The sequence below is a fragment of the Tachypleus tridentatus genome, chromosome 3, assembly GCF_004210375.1.
Source record: "Tachypleus tridentatus isolate NWPU-2018 chromosome 3, ASM421037v1, whole genome shotgun sequence".
Taxonomy (NCBI): domain Eukaryota; kingdom Metazoa; phylum Arthropoda; class Merostomata; order Xiphosura; family Limulidae; genus Tachypleus; species Tachypleus tridentatus.
Genome location: NC_134827.1, coordinates 23,014,326 through 23,031,345, shown reverse-complemented (window position 1 = coordinate 23,031,345; position 17,020 = coordinate 23,014,326). Strand labels below are relative to the sequence as shown.

Genomic DNA, 17,020 nt, shown 5'->3' with positions numbered 1-17,020 from the left:
AGTACAAAACTATACTATGGAATAAAATCAAATTATTATTACATTACCAAAACTACAGTGTAAAAATTAATCCGATTTAAGTCAAAACCTAAAACTAGGTAATATATATATTACAAAAGCTATTATAAAACTTCAGTTTCTTTTTATTCGTCTGGAAGGTCTTTAAAAAACACCTAGGGTTTCCATTGTACGCTTTTCTGTCAGAAACCGTGCGGGGCTTTCATTTTACAGTAGGTTGTTAGAAACCATAAAAACTTTATATTTCACAAAATATCAGAAACTAGCAGGGGCTTACATTTCACACAATGTTTTCGAAAGTCACCAAGGGCTTACATTTCACAGAATGTTGTAAGAAACTAGAAGAGATTTACATTTCACAGAAGGTTGTCGTAAACCGCCAAGGGCTCTCATATCACATCAGGTTTTTAGAAAGCAGAGGTTTACGTATCATAGCATACAAAGCAGAATGAAATATTGGAATTAAATTACATAAAAATAAAGTACAAAGTTATCCATCAAAAGTCCAATTTCCTTATTCATTTCTGCACGATTAATTACATTTTATTGTTAGTTTCATAGTTTAACAAGGTGAGTAGAGTATATATGCCAACACCTTTAATAGCTGGGTCATGCTGATATAAGTTATTTAGTTTTATTACGAGAAAAGTTTAGAAATTTTATCAACCTGAATAAAACAACGTGATTGTTAATAAGTGATAAAAAAGTTTTAATAATTATCTCACAAAATAATGTACTGTTCTAGAATCTATTAGAATATGTGTGAATTATATTACATACATTAGAAACGCACAGCTTTATTAAACGTTATAGTGAAACTTTTAAAATGATAGGTTTTGATATTTTTCTAATGTCACAGTATTCACTGCGGCTATATTGTACTTCCAAATCGAGAAATCTGCCCTCTACAAGATTGTGATCTTTCTCTTCCATCGTCTGTTAAGTTCAGTCAACAGTGGGTTGTTAACTGCTGTGCAGGTAAGACAACATTAAGTTTGTTTGTTTGTTTAGGAATTTCGCACAAAGCTACTCGAGGGCTATTTGTGCTAGCCGTCCCTAATTTAGCAGTGTAAGACTAGAGGGAAGGCAGCTAGTCATCACCACCCACCGCCAACTATTGGGCTACTCTTTTACCAACGAATAGTGGGATTGACCGTAACATTATACACTCCCACGGCTGGGAGGGCGAGCATGTTTAGCGCGACGCGGGCGCGAACCCGCGACCCTCGGATTACGAGTCGCACGCCTTACGCGCTTGGCCATGCCAGGCCTGACAACATTAAGTTACGAACAATATGTTTCGCTAGTAACACGAGCAAATGTTTATACGTTGTTATTGCTTACTATTATAACCAGGGATAAGATATAATATAATGCGTTTTTTTTGTAATCTTGTATTAGACAGTTCTATAAGAAAATGTTTTTAATTAAACTTAACTAATTCTAGAATAGTGCGAACATGAATTAAATTACACTATGTAACACAAATTTTGTTCCTTGATAGTATGTGTTATTTCTTAATTACTTATGTTATAAAAGTACAGAAAATGGTCATTATTTCCTTCAAACTTTGCTTTTGTGACCTGGATAATGAAATTTAGAAATTAACCTATTTTCTATGTAAAAACGGGCAAATTTACGCATTTTCACTTACATAAGGCCTTGTTTCAACATATGAATCAATATTTACATGTATTTATACTAAAGTAATACAAAAATGAACACAAATGTTTAGAAGTGAGTAGTTTTTCGAGATGGCTGCTTTCTCTCTGGCGGAGTGGGTACAGGGAGCTCAGGGCAGTGTAGTACTGGGGTGATGGATGACGGAAGGTCCTGATACATGATAGCAGATGCATTCTTGCCAGCCTGACGTTTAGAAGAGTCCACCATTAAGAAGTAGCAATTGCTTGAGTGGTCAGCGGGTTCACGCCAAATTCTTGGAATAACGAACTTCATGGCTCTCTTTTCCCCTCTGTACCATCCTGCAAAAGAGCAAAATAAAATTATTATTATGAAGAATAAATTTATTTCATCCACAACTAATGTGTAAAAGGTTCATGCAAAATATTTTATATGTGATATTTTTTCTATACTATTGGAAATTAAAAAAAATAAATTAAAAGATATTTAAATTTTAAAAGGTCTAAAATTTGTATGATATAAAATCTTACTATTTAAGAAAAAAATTGTCCGTCTTACCTTCTAGAGTTTTTTGCAGTGCTCGCAGGTAAAATGAGGTGCCCAGAATTTGTCTTGATTCCCGACAGGCATGCCGAAATATGCCTTGTAGGCTTTACACATTTTAGCAGAATGCGTCTAGAGAATACTTGCAGCTTCTTGACGCCATCTCTGATAAAATCAGATAAGTTTATGTGTTCACTTAGGCAGCTACAACTAAACTGAGGTGGTAAGGGGTCAGCTTCTGTAGATATATTACCATGGAAAGTTCTAGAAAATTCTAAAAGGTTCTTGAAATTTCTCGTAAGTTCTACAACATTCTAGAAAGTTCTTGAAAATTCTTGTAAGTTCGAGAAAATTCTCTATCACCTTTTCAGCACTGAATCTACCTGGAATGTTCTTTCTGTAAAATTGGTAAATTTGAAAATTTCATTACCCATGTCACAAAAGCAACGTTTGAAGTGAAAAATAGGTCTTTTCCGTTTATTTTAGGCATAAGCAATTGGGAAAAAACACAAAAAAGTAAAAATTTTGTGACATAGTGTAATCATATTTTTACTTAATGGTCGATAGTTATTTCTAGCTAGATAGTCTGAAGTTTGTTTGTTTTTTGATTTTCGCGCAAAGCAACACGAGGGCTATCTGCACTAGCTGTCCCTAATTTAGCAATGTAAGACTAGAGGGGAAGCAGCTAGTCATCTCCATCTAACGCCTACTCTTGGGCTACTCTTTTACTAACGAATAGTGGGATTGACCATCACATTATAACACCCCACGGCGGAAAGGGCGAGCATGTTTGGTGGAATGGGGATTCGAAGCCGTAACTCTCAGGTAACGAGTCGAACGCCTTAACTCACCTGGCCATAGTACGTAATGTACTTTGAAACGTAATTTTTATTCCAGTGTTTTCTGAGTTAAGATGTTAGATGCTCCAAAATTAATATATATTAGTAGGTTATTATTACTGTGTGAAACTTGATGTTATGTTATTAAGTGCGTATTCGTCAAGAAAGAAGTTGATACACAAAATAAATCAAAAAGTGCTTTTTATTAGATTATCCTTTGTCACTTTCAGGTGGAAAACGATACCAGATAAAAGTGAAACTAGGAAATGAAAGTCTTAAGGAATTCAATGGTTCTCAGTGGGAATATTGCCAGTTTTTAAGATCAGCAGAATTGTTACTAGATGGTCAAACCGGTCAAGGAATCGTGCAGCTTGGACAAAGGTATGGCGCGTGTATGTTTGTGATTTTATTTCTTTAATTGACCAAAAGATGGATTTCGAGTAACGTTTCTAGAATTTCAGAACTTTTTCTTTTAATAGAAACGAAACGCCAAGAAGAGAAACAACAAGCAAAAAAAATGTTTCTAGAGTTGTTTGTTTGTTTTTTATGTTACTTTGTTGATAACTAAAATAGATTAATAGTTAGAGAAGAACATTTCAGCATCGAAAACATAAAATATGGCGGACTTTAGAAATAAAAGTCGAATGAAAATACGTTTCATCATTTAAAAAAAGGCTTAATTTCTTGTATACATACAGAGATAAATTTATCTCAAATGTAAACAATATTATTATCGTAGTACTTTTCTTTTTACGTAGAACATTCTAGACGTTTTTTTCGGATATCAGAAAGACTGTTTGTTTTTTTGTTTGTTTTTTCAATTTCGCACAAAGCTACTTGAGGGCTATCTGTGCTAGCCGTCCCTAATTTAGCAGTGTAAGACTAAAGGGAAGGCAGCTAGTCATCACCACCCACCGCCGCCAACTCTTGGACTTCTCTTTTACCAACGAATAGTGGGATTGACCGTCACATTATAACGCCCCCACGGCTGAAAGGGCGAGCATGTTTGGCGCGACGGGGATGCGAACCCGCAACCCTCAGATTGCGAGTCGCACGTCTTAACACGCTTGGCCATACCGGGTCAGCTCAGAAAGACAACAACGCAAAATATGGAAAGTTTAAAAACACTGCCAGTTGTTCGAGTTTCAGTTCGAATCCTCCTCTAAAAGTTTTCTATAATAAACCTGTGATGCGATAGATAGACTTACTGTATTTTATCTTATCGTCATTTTTGTTCCCCGGTGAAACAGTGGTAATTTTGTGAGTTTACAAAGCCAAAACCAGGGGCTCGAATCTCCTTGGTGGACACACTAATAGCCCAATGCTATGTGTGTCTATTTAATATTTGGTTTGTTTTGAATTTCACGCATAGCTATAAGAGGGCTATCTGCGCTAGCCGTCCCTAATTTAGCAGTGTAAGACTAGAGAGAAGGGAGCTAGTCATCACCACCCACAGCCAACTCTTGGGCTACTCTTCTACCAAGGAATAGTGGTATTGACCGTAACATTATAACGCCCCCACTGCTGGTAGGGTGAGCATGTTTGGTGTGACGAGGATTCGAACCCGCGATCCTCGGATTACAAGTCGACTGCCTTAACCACGTGGCCATGCCGGGCCACACTCATAGCTAAAAGTGAAAGACCTATTTAGCTTGAGCGCGTCGTGAACCTTAGACCTTCAGCTCTCGATTCAGCACGCTGATAAGTATGCTACTTCTGGATCTTTGAAATAAGAGCAAGTATAGAAGTTTTTTCTTTCAATTGTTCTGCTACTTTCACCATTTTGTTTATTTCCAGATGTTATTCAGAGCAAGAAAACTTCTTTGTGATAGATCTGTCAGATAAGGTGTGTCAAAACGTTTCAGTGGCAGGAGGAAAGGGAACGTCGGTAGCATGTTTGACTCAGCTTGGAAAAAATTGCTCGAAGGTTAGTGTTTCAAGTCTGTATTGTAAAATATATTGCCGTTATTGTTTGAAACTAAAACCAAAACCTTAATTGTGGTTTTTGTAAAATCGAATAATGGCAACTAAAGGGTGGTGGTCCAGATCTTTAAAGAGGTGTGAATGCCTACTATACATTGTACCGCATAAGTAAAATATTCTACCAACTCTCATTAGTTTTGTAACAAACTCTGTCTACTATTGTTCAACGACACCGAAAAAGAAAAAAGTATCCAAGGCTTTCGAAATAGTTCTTATATTTCATACTAGATGGAGATGCCCCAATTGAAGCACTTTCTTGAATAATAAAAACTTCGATATGTTTTATGTTGAACGAGTAGTTTGTTGGTTATTTAAAAAGATAACTTTATTGTTATCGACCTCTCGAAATCTGTTTAATTTCTAGAACATTATCGTTGTAAAGTTACATTAAGACAAACTGAAAATGCAAAAATTAATAAGTGAATTACAATTGGTTGAGTAGCATGTATAATAATTAAAAGTTTTTTTGTCTGTTTAATTAATTAATTTTTATAGCGGTTTGGTAAACTGTATTAAACACAGTGGTGATTCAACAGGATTCTGGTGCACACATATTTTTTACTTTTGAACAATATTCTTGAACCCTCACCGATTAGTTTCACTCGCCCTTTATCCGATATCCTTAAAATTTCAGTGGTCAATAGTAAATTTTAGCATTACCAAGTGGTGGACCTTAAACATCATGATGGAAATATACAAGTGATGATTAGCTATAAATGTCTGTAAGTACATTGCCGCCTGAAAAAAATGAAATAAAATGCTGACTCCTCTCACTATGTCGTCTCAAATTTAACACCGGTAATCAACATTACTCAGCGCCAACTTTCGAGCTATTCTTTTATCAACGAATGAGCGTAGCATTTCACTGACCCAATCGGGACTCGAACACCTATCTCTCACAGTGCAAGTCGAGTGCCTAACTAGCAGATTATGGTATGCTCGGAATATTATATAGAAAACTGTTAAGAAATGGAACACCGTCGGATAACAATTTTTCGATTTATTGAGGTACAGTACATCTAAAACGATATTATATATCACTCAAGGGTTTGTTTAATAAATTGTTTTCTATCTTTTTAGTGCAAAGCTACAGAATGGACTAGCTGTACATACTACACGGAGGGAAATTGAACCCAGAAATTTTGGAGTTCTGAGTGCGTAGGCCCGGCATAGCCAGGCGGATAACACACTCGACTCGTAATCTGAGGGTCGCGGGTTCGAATCCCCGTCACGCCAAACATGCTCGCCATTTTAGCCGTGGGGGCGTTATAATGATATGGTCAATCTCACTATTCGTTCGCGGTGGGTGGCGATGACTTATTGCATCCCCTCTAGTCTTACACTGCAAAATTAGGGACGGCTAGCCTTTCGCGAAATTCAAATAAACAAACAGGGTCGGTAAACTTATCATAGGTCCACCAGGAGATTGTATAATAAAGTTTATATTTAAACTACATTTTTGAGATTGTTTAATGGATACAATTTTGTCTACTTGAATTTCTGCAGGGAATTGTGTATTAAGAAATTGCTTAATTTTGTATTTTATATTTAGTTCCAGGTTCCTAAAGGTTTTATCTTATCTACTGCCGCATACAATCGTCACTTAGCGAACCATCCGATTTTAAGTCAGTGTATTGATGATATACGAAAAGCTATCAGGTAGTTTAGATCCACTTTCTTTTCCAAACTAATTTTATCTATGAACTTTATCAATATTCTGTTGTGATACTTTACCTGTAGAGGCTATAGAAATAACGTTTTAACCATGATGCAAAGATCTGAAATTGAGTTTTTTAGAACTTATTCATAGCTTATGTTCAAATTTTGCTCTCTTTTTTTTTTGGCAGACGTCTAAACATTTTTTAAATCAAATAGCTGATAATGACAAATTCATTTGGAATAAAGCCTCATATATATTTTATTTTTATTATCGAACATTATCCATTTTTATTATACATTGATAGTATGTATTGTTTTAATAATTTGTTAAAGCCTCGGACAGAACGAAGTTCTTAATTATAAGGTGAGCTTTGTTTGAGCTGTGTGCGCCCCTAGTGGCACAGCGGAATATTTGCAGACTTATAACGCGACAAACCGTGTTTCGATACCTGTGGTGGGAAGAGCAAAGATAGTCTATTATGTAGCATCATACATATATTTTGAATTGTGTGCAATGTAGATAACGAACACAGATAGTTTAACGTTATAAGCCCTTAAGTATAATTATAACAGAACCATGTGGAGGACAGTCCTTAATCAACACTAGCGTTTAGTCCAAGGTCTTGTGATAAGGAGCATTGTTCTGCCATATCACAATATCGGTCTGATAACCCAAGACCTTCTGCATGGTCCTTAGAACACGTACGTTTATGACCAGAGATTTTTTTAGGTTTCCAGACATTTTACAGTTAGATCTTACACCAAATTTCAATAATCCGGTTCTAACTATATCATCTAATTAGAAGATTTACAGTCGCATTGTTATTTTTTTTCTTTTCCCGACCTACCACTAGGTGGCTCAGTGATAAGTTCTGAGAGCTTATAACGGTAAAAATCGGGTTTCGATAGCCGCAGAAAACACAGCACAAGTAGCTTATTGTATAATTTTGTTCTTAACGACAAACAGACAAAACTTCTCCAAACCAATAGTCGGACATCATTTCAAAACCGGTTGCATGATTGTTATTATACCACTAAACTTAACCCACCTGGCCATGCCGGGCCAACACTCTTGAGTTGCTTAGGTTGTTTTTTCTTATAGGTTTTGTATGATCTAATACCTAATTCCTTAAGCCTCACTGAGGTCCTTCGCAAAGCATGCTGAGTGTAGTATCACACAAGTTTGGAAGGACAATCTGTATTAACCTGAATGAATACTAATGACTAATATCATTCTCTTCATTGTATTAACCTAAGAATACCAGACTGCTCGTCACCTATACAAAATTAGTAATAAATAAATACACTGTTAATTGAAGTTATACATACTTGTGATGACAACAAATACGTGTGTTATTAGTAAGGTCAGTTTACTTCCCATAGTTGATTTAGTACTGAATATGCTTTGTTTTGTTTCAGTTCTCAAGATAATGAAATATTGAGAAAAGCATGTGCCAGGTAAGTCAGAAACTGCGCATTTTCTACGAACATTAACAGTTGCATATGGCGTGTGTAATTTTCCTATTATATGGAATAAAATATCTCAACTTATAAAAGATCTCGTTTCACAGACCATGATCCTTTGTTCGTTTGAGTCATAAACGGAATACTTGACTGTATTTTCTTGGCATTAGTATACTTATTGTTTTAATTACTAATGGCCAGTTGTTTATTTTTAAGACTATCAAAACATAACTTCTGAGACTGTGTAGTTATTTATGAGCAGTTAAAATAACTTACTTTAACTTCAAACATCACTAATTTATCAATATTTGTTTCTGTCGTTATGAAAGTGCTGTAACCGAATTCCTCAACACCGATATCGCACAGGATCTGAAAGACGAAATTACTAAAGTTTCAGAAAGGACTTTCCGGAGACGTCTTAATGAACTATACCTTGCAGTTCGTTCCTCAGATGTCTGTAAGTGTGGGAACTTCAACGTGCAGTTACACAGTAAATGCATTTCATCAATACTAGCAACCTGTGTCATATTTTTATGTTCACGAAACAAAGAAAGGTGCACTTTCTTAGCAGCATGGCCATATATCAACATGTTAATAGTAATATTGGTTGTAAAACTATAAATTGTAAGTTGTAGGCGTTTTTTTCTTTTTGACTAGAGATTATATAGAATATCTTTCGAACGGGTATAAAGCTCTATCTCAGATTTACCAGTGAGTATCCATACATTAAAAACAGTGATATAACATAGTCATAAGATATTGGAAGTTTATAACTATAACTGTACTCTTCCATGTTTTGTATAAAAAGCAAATTCGGTTGTTATATGTATGTACATTTATACCAAGTTTTCTCTCTTACTATTAGAATCCTAAATGTCTAGAGGGAAAAAAACACGAGGCTCAATTTTCTATACGACTCATCACTAGTCATTGAGTTACACCGGTTTTCAGATGCTAGTAATAAGCAGAGAAAAGTTAATGTATTATGTAGCTTTAGGCTTAACAACTAACAATCAAGTGTTTATAAGTCAAACTGTGTCAACAATGACGTTTATTACTTTAGTTTAAAAATCAACAATGAAGTTCAAAAATTTTAAAAAGACAATTAAGTAAATATTTATAAAAGAATAAATTGTTTCATTTTAAACTACTGAATAAAAATTCATAAAACAACACACCAAACATGCTCGCCCTTTCAGCCGTGGGGGCGTTATAACGTTTTGGCAATCTCACTCTTCGTTGGTAAAAGAGTAGCCCAAGAATTGGCGGTGGGTAGTGATGACAAGCTGCCTTTCCTCTAGTCTTACACTGCTAAATTAGAGACGGCTAGCGCAGATAGCTCTCGAGTTGCTTTGTGCGAAATTCCAAACAAACAAGCCATAAAACAACAAAATGTTTCCTTTTTAAACTAGTAAATAAACGTTCATAAAACACATTTCCTTTTAACCTAGTACATCTTATATAATAAAAAGTTTTAAATTGTTTTAACAATTATTCTACGATTTAAATAACTGAAACTACGCTTTCTCAGATGAAAATCATGTGTGCAGATTGAAAATTTCAAAGTTCGTATGTCAATTTCAGAAATAAATGAAATAACCTGAAGCTTTGGATTACACAAGTTTCAGAACTTAGAAAAAATCTGTTAACATTAAATTGTACATTTGTGTTGTGTTTGTATTGTTACCTTTTAAATCTTTTATGGATATCGACTGTTCATTTGTTCTTTGTTTTATTAAATAAAGTTCCTCGTCTTATGCTTTAGCGTAATATAGAAAAAATAATATATATATATATACAAAACTTTGTACAACAATGATACTACAGTTTGGTATTCTTTTTGACTTGCAGTTCAAGTTAATATCATCATGTTGTTAGCGAGCTTAGACTTAAAGTTTTGTGGTTCCGTCAAAGAGTGCTCAACACTTTTACTTGAAGGCAGATCAGTGAAATTTCAGACGTAACATATCGTGTTATGTTTCTCTTATAAGTAGATGTTATCAAATTGATTTGAAAAAGTAGATGATACGTTGAATGTCTGAAATGTATCTAATTTCCGCGATTAAATGTTTTGACAGGCGAAGATAGCTCCGAAACCTCTGCAGCTGGGCAGATGAAGACAATTCTTGGAGTTAAAGGACCTGAAAAAGTAAGGTTACATGATTTATTTTAGAAGAAGAACATTTTATTTGAATTTATACTTCGACAAGTTCGAGGAAATTTTAGAATTTCGAGCAGCCTTTATAGATTTCTGATAAAGTTATGTGTCTTAGTACACAAACGTTTGAAACTTAGTATTTAAAATGTTACACGAGGTTTACACAGGTATATATATATCACATTTAAAACAATATATTAAACTTGGATATTGAAATGAGTAAAAAAGTTTTTATTTTACGAATTTCACTCATTTTTTTTCACCATCACCAATAAGTTTCATTCAATATGAAAACCAAGAATTTTGTTTTTAAAGAAATGTTACGATTTTCATAGATGTTTATTAACCAAACCTTGATTTTTTACCTTTTTAGAATTGTGTTCGAGCACAACCAGTGTAGTTATTCTGTTGTAGAACTCAGCGAACTACTAAGTTCGGTAAATCTACAATGATTTTGTCTTATCTATATATTATTGTGTTTATCAATGTATATGTCACAGAGATTCTAGTTCATAATTTGTAATAATCATAACCACATCATAACGGCAAGTAACAACGCGCAAGACTTCAATAAACATTCACAGGAGATTTTATGTAAATCACCTATTTCTGAAATTCGACAAAGTCTATGTTAAAAAATCAAAATTAGTCTTTACCAAATTAAATTGCTTTACTTAATTAAATATAAGTAACATAATAAATCCTCGTAACCAGACTCTGTGTTAGTTCTATATTTAATACTCTGCTTAAATAGTTTCTTGTTTATTTGTATCACCCACAATGATTTTTACTGGTAATATCGAGAATCACAAATTATCCTAACAAAAAATATTATCTTTCAGGTAAAGAAATTAAAATATTGATGACTAGCAGCGTTGCTCAGGTTTTCAGGTGGGGTGGGGTGGGGAAACTACCTCTGTTTCCCGGCGTTCGACTCGTCATAAGACACGTTACACCTGTATGTTGGCTAAAGATTTAATCAAAAAATAAGTATTTGTATATGTACTTCTACATTTATACATGTACTTTAATGAAAAGGACAGTTTTTAAAGTAATTCAATCAAAGCAAATTATTAAGATTGGTTTAGCAGTTTCCTTTTCTTATTTTTGAGCCAACTAAGAATGTTTTGTTGGCCATAACTAAGCACCGTGCCTATTCGACAATCCAGCCCGGCCAAGTGGTGAAGGCACTCGAACCCCTCACAACAAACATGCTCGCTGTTTTAGCCGTGGGGACGTTATAATGTGACGGTCAATACTACTATTCATTGGTAAAAGAGTAGCCCAAGAATTGGCTGTGGGTGGTGATGACTAGCTGCCTTCCCTCTAGTCCAGTGGTTCCAAACCTTTTTTATGCCCCGCACCCCTAAAAATTTTAATATGTTCTTGCACCCCTCACAGTAATTATTTATTTAAGAATAAAGGTGAAGGTGGTCAAAACAAATGTTATTTCGCACCTCCTGGAATGCTCTCTCGCACCCCTGGTTGAGAACCACTGCTCTAGTCTTACACTGCAAAATTAGGGACGGCTGGCATAGATAGCCATCGTGTAGCTTTGCTCGAAATCCCAAACAAACAAACTCTCTGTTTTCCTGTTCCATATTTCGATAGGAAAAATATTCTGTGAATTTATGAAAATAAACAAACAAAAAATACTATAGGTTTGATCTTTTAAAATATACTTCAACCTGTTTTAAATCCTTGTAAACGATGTGTTTTGGTTTTTTTTCCTTCATCGGCAAGGATAAATAGGCCTTTGTGGGGAATATTTAGATTATCTTATACACTTATCAGTACACTTTTTAGCCTAATAGAATAGGAATAACTCTTGTGATGGTGAGAAACGTACTTGAAGTAAAAATGTCTTCTCAAGACGGCTGAAGATGACTTACGAAGGTCGAAACGTTGTTCTGTACTTTATTTTAATTAAAGTTTTGATACCCATACCAGCCGTCTTGAGAATACGTAAGCCTAACTCTATTCCCTCCATCCCCGTTATCCGTCCTCAAATATTAAGATTTCACGTGTAAATATATAGTTAATATTATGTTGAATTTGTTTTAGTGTAAAATTAATACATTTTGAAATGATACCGTACTTACATTATGATATTGATGTATGAAATATAATTCAAACAAAATGCAATATAGTACCTTATAATGCATCAAAATAAAGAAAAATCCACTTCCAATTATCAAACCACACAGAAAAACAGTTGAATAAAATACATTTGTTAACATAAATTTAATCTCATTTTACCTGATGATTATTAGAATGTAGGCCTTACCCTTTTCATGTAGTCTATTTTATGGTACACATAATTTTATTCAATAAGCTACACCTATTGTTTAATTTTTCAAACGCAGTATTTTGATGCTGCATACATTTCTTTTGTGTGTGAAGTTAAATATATGTAAGGATTGGTAGATGTATAATTAATAATTTGTAACTAAGTATGCCTGTTTATTCTACTTGTAATAAACAATTTTCAGGTTCAACTCACCTTCTTCCTTTTTCATACGCTCTACCAGTTATAATTACTTTAATCTCATTGTGCACGATGAATATTATAATTTAAGCCTTACTTTTATCTCATAGTCTATCTTGTGCCTGACGGCATAATTTTATTTTATAGGCTAAGCCTACTCTTCGTTTTTTTGTTTTTTTTTTAACAACGAGGTTCTGATTTTGCATATATTACTTCTGTGTGTGAGGTTAAATATGAAGTATTAGTAGACGTATAGTTAATGATTTATTACTAAGTAGGGCTATAATAACACGAATTTATTCGTGTAATCTATATTTTGAAATACCGATTTTGCCTGGTAGACGATAGACGCTTATATCAACGATATATATCAATATATATAATATATAATATATCAATTTCTGTCTTTCACCCCACGTCTAAGAAATGCAACTTGCGCAGTGAGCACAGCGGACAAACAACGTAGATTTTGTGTTTTATATATGTTACAAAGCATAGTTTTAATAAAATATTTTTCTTTTTAAAAAGTTAGGCTCTGTAATGTGTATACTGTCTTGTTTCTATATCACTTTTGTGTATATAAATATATCAAACATTTGTATGGATAACTCCTAACTCTAAAGATTATCACTTTTATTGAATATTTATCGATACGATACTTTAAAATTGCACATTGTTTCGATTTTATTTTTCTAACATAGATATGGTCTTCAATAATCCAGTGCTGGGCATCGTCTGTGGCATTTAACGTTGTACAATACAGGAGGTATGTCGCTGTTTAGAAACATATCAATATAGTTCCAAGGTATTATGTTAAATACTGAAAGGCCGGTTATTCAGGAGTATAATACGATTTTTAAGCTACAGTTTTTTTTCTTTTGGATTGATAATCACTGGATGTATCAAAAAATATTGCTTAGAAACGTACAACTGAAACGTTTGCTAAATGAAGTTAACGGTATTACAGAGGGTTGGGTATGTTATATTAAAGTGATTTGGAAACCCACCGCATTACTGCATTGTCACCATGTACAATCATGCTCAATCTGACGACTGTGCATCTTATGAACAGTCCTACAGCATATTTTAATTGCAAAAGATTCTGTCGCAAGGCTATTATGTCCAAAACACATCACTCCTCACTACAAATGTACATAGACTCTTTATTTGGTGACTTGACTAGTTAGTCATACTAACTAGTATGCCAGTTTCATTTTTCATCTCTTGAGGTATGTGACAATTAAACAGGAAATATGACTAGAATCCTTATCTCAGTGAAACCATACTCTGTTAGCTTCGTTTCCAGAGGGAGAGCCCGGCACCAGGTGGTTAGGGAGCTCGACTCGTAATCTGAGGGTCGCGGGTTCAAATCCCCGTCACACCAAACATGCTCGCCCCTTCAGCTGTGGAGGCGTTATGAAGTGACGATCAATCCCAAACAAACAATTCGTTGGTTAAAGAGTAGCCCAAGAGTTGGCGGTAAGTGGTGATGACCAGCCGCCTTTCTTCTAGTCTTACACTGCTAAATTAGGGACGGCTCGGTGCAGTGGGCTAACAACCTACTCACTTAAATACCTGTTTATGAAACCGCAAGTAATTGCGTCCCTATGTTCCTAGATGGAATCGAGTGGAAGAATGATGTTGATGATTATGATTGGTTAAATTTCACTGATGTAATATTTCTAGTTAAAATTGTTGTAGCTAGTGTAGTCCGAATTTATAAATATGGACTGACTAAACTCATTTGTTTAAATTTAAGTTTCAGCTCAATGTTATTAGTGCTCATTAGCCCTTAAATTATCGATTGTATTCATATGATGGAGTCCAAAGTGACCCCACCCATTTACATATAAAAGAATCACACTATTTATAATTTCTAAATATTTTTTATCTGTGCATATAAGTGATACGGTTGCATAAAATAATATCTAACATCAAAAAGTTTAACAATTTTGATTTGAAAAATAGAATATGACAATAGTTTGAAAACTATTGATACATTGATAACTACACTCAAATAGTATCATGAACTCGACATAAAATTATTTATTCTGTTTCACCTTTGTCTTTGATTTTCTGTTCATTCCTCAAGAGCAAGATTTTATGTTTCAGAATTTTGTACAAACTATACAAAGGTTATGGGTGTATATCCGTCCCCTACTTTAAACTGATAAGCAAAAGAAAGGGCAGAACATCGACTGCAGCCACTATCAACTCTTGGACTACTATAGTATTATCAAATATTTGGGTTTGATCCCTATTGTTTTAACGTATCTTCGACTGAGAGGGTAGAACTAGTAAAGAGTTTCCATTGCCAGTTGGTGTCCGATTTTGTTACACTTGGTCATCGTTTGCCCAGTTAGGCTGAATTACCTCCTCATATGAACAAAAAACCATTACCTATTGATTTTTCTTTATGCTAACAGAGGTCAAGATGAATCGATGAATTAAAAACATGTGGGTCTAATATGTTGTAAAGAAACAGCAAATTTGCCATCTATTTATCTTTCTTTCAGCTTAGGAGAATCTTAGTACTTGGACAATAGTATCCATTCCATCTTGGTACTTTTTAATCTAAAAATCATTACTGGCTTTTTGTTTTCTGTATTGCTGTCAGTTTGTGACTGGTAGTCCTTATTAGCACCTCTATAATTCTTTCCTTTTTCATACATTGAGCCACAACAGCAATTTGATTGGAAAAAAATGTACCTGAGAAATAGGCACATCCTTCTGGGGGAAGATTTCATGTGGATATTGTACCAAAGTCTTCATTATGATTACATTTTGACTAAATTCAAATTCATAATGAAACTTTATCCATTCTTTTATGACCCTTGGATCATGGTCAGTATAACCTTTGTATATAATTTTGTTCTTTAAGCTATCTTTCTCCTTGTACAAATATTTGCCTATTATAACCATAGTATGCACTACTATCAAAATAAGCCCAAATGCTTTACTTCATTTTCAAGGTTTGCTTGGAATGTGTTGTTTGAAAGGACACCTGTTACAAAATGTAAACAACTGGCTTATCAGTGGTTACATTTTCTAATAGTATACGATACTATTAAAGAGTAAGCACACTTGAACCAAATATGCCTTTTACAGGATCAAATTTGCAATCCATTGATTTGCTCTTTTTGTTTTTCAGCATTAGAAAGTTAAAAACATCTTAAGTTCATGAGACCTATTATGTGTTGTTGTTCGTGAGAAAACAAAATGGTCCTTTACTGTCTTGATTCTCAGGCTGTTTGATATATTTTTAACAGATAATATCGTCACATTGAAACACTAGAGGACGCTTAGTAGAGCGCGTACTTCCACCATGCAGCGTTGATCATATTCAGTCCTCAAAAAATTAAAATGTATGTCCGCATGTCTTTCGTTATCAACAGACACGGACCATTTTTAGTATAACAATAAGGCACAACAGTTTACACATGTCCACAAAGTTTCATTAAAATCCGATAGTTTTGGATTCAGTTATGGAGCAAAATAACTGGAGTGATAACTGGGGATGGTTGTAATCTCGGTCGCAATTTTAGTTTTGTTTGTTTTTGGAATTTTGAGCAAAGCTATACGAGGGTCATCTGCACTAGCCGTTCCTAATTTTGTTATAGGAACGTAGATCTCGTAATCTGAGAGTCACGGGTTCGAATTCTCCTCACACCAAAATGCTCGCCTTGTCAGTCGTGGGGCGTTATAAAATACGGTCAATTCCACTATCAAAGAGTTGACAGTGGGTGGTGATGACATTAAGGACGGGTGGCGCAGGTAACCCTCATGTAACTTTCCGCAAAATTTAAAAAAAAACAACAAAGTTGAGCTTTCGCGCTGTTTTATGCGCTGCATTTTATTATTTTTAATTTTTAAAATGTGATTCGTAGTTTTAATCGTTTTTCATAATTATTGTTAAACATTATAACACCATTGAGTTATTTGTTATTATTGTTAAACATTGTGACACCACTGTGTGAAGAGCTTTGAATGTGTTTACATAATACTAACTAGGATGCTCATTAGTTTGTTAAATACTTCTTCGTGTGTCTTTAGGCAGAATGGTCAAGCAATAGAGCCAAACATGGCTGTGGTGATTCAGGAAATGGTGCCGTCCCAAGTGGCAGGGGTGATGTTCACAGTTCATCCAGTCACAGGACATCCATCATTCATTTCCCTCTCAGCTAGTTACGGACTGGGTGAGGTAGGCCGTCTAGTGACTTATTGTCA

The 17,020-nt window shown here is 34.5% G+C and overlaps 1 protein-coding gene across 3 annotated transcripts in view; it reads left to right on the top strand.

Moving 5' to 3' along the window:
• The window catches only part of LOC143246525 (rifampicin phosphotransferase-like), an 86,212-nt gene that overhangs the window by 29,540 nt on the left and 39,652 nt on the right, over positions 1-17,020 (top strand). For all 3 annotated transcript variants that reach the window (XR_013026022.1, XM_076493385.1, XM_076493386.1), the window contains 9 exons: positions 878-996; positions 3,272-3,422; positions 4,839-4,968; positions 6,577-6,683; positions 8,103-8,141; positions 8,477-8,604; positions 10,226-10,296; positions 13,495-13,559; positions 16,847-16,994. Coding sequence is in view for 2 of the 3 variants with exons in the window: in XM_076493385.1 (XP_076349500.1) it covers positions 878-996; positions 3,272-3,422; positions 4,839-4,968; positions 6,577-6,683; positions 8,103-8,141; positions 8,477-8,604; positions 10,226-10,296; positions 13,495-13,559; positions 16,847-16,994 (958 nt within the window). In the remaining variant the exon portion in view is untranslated. The remainder of the gene's footprint in view (positions 1-877; positions 997-3,271; positions 3,423-4,838; positions 4,969-6,576; positions 6,684-8,102; positions 8,142-8,476; positions 8,605-10,225; positions 10,297-13,494; positions 13,560-16,846; positions 16,995-17,020) is intronic.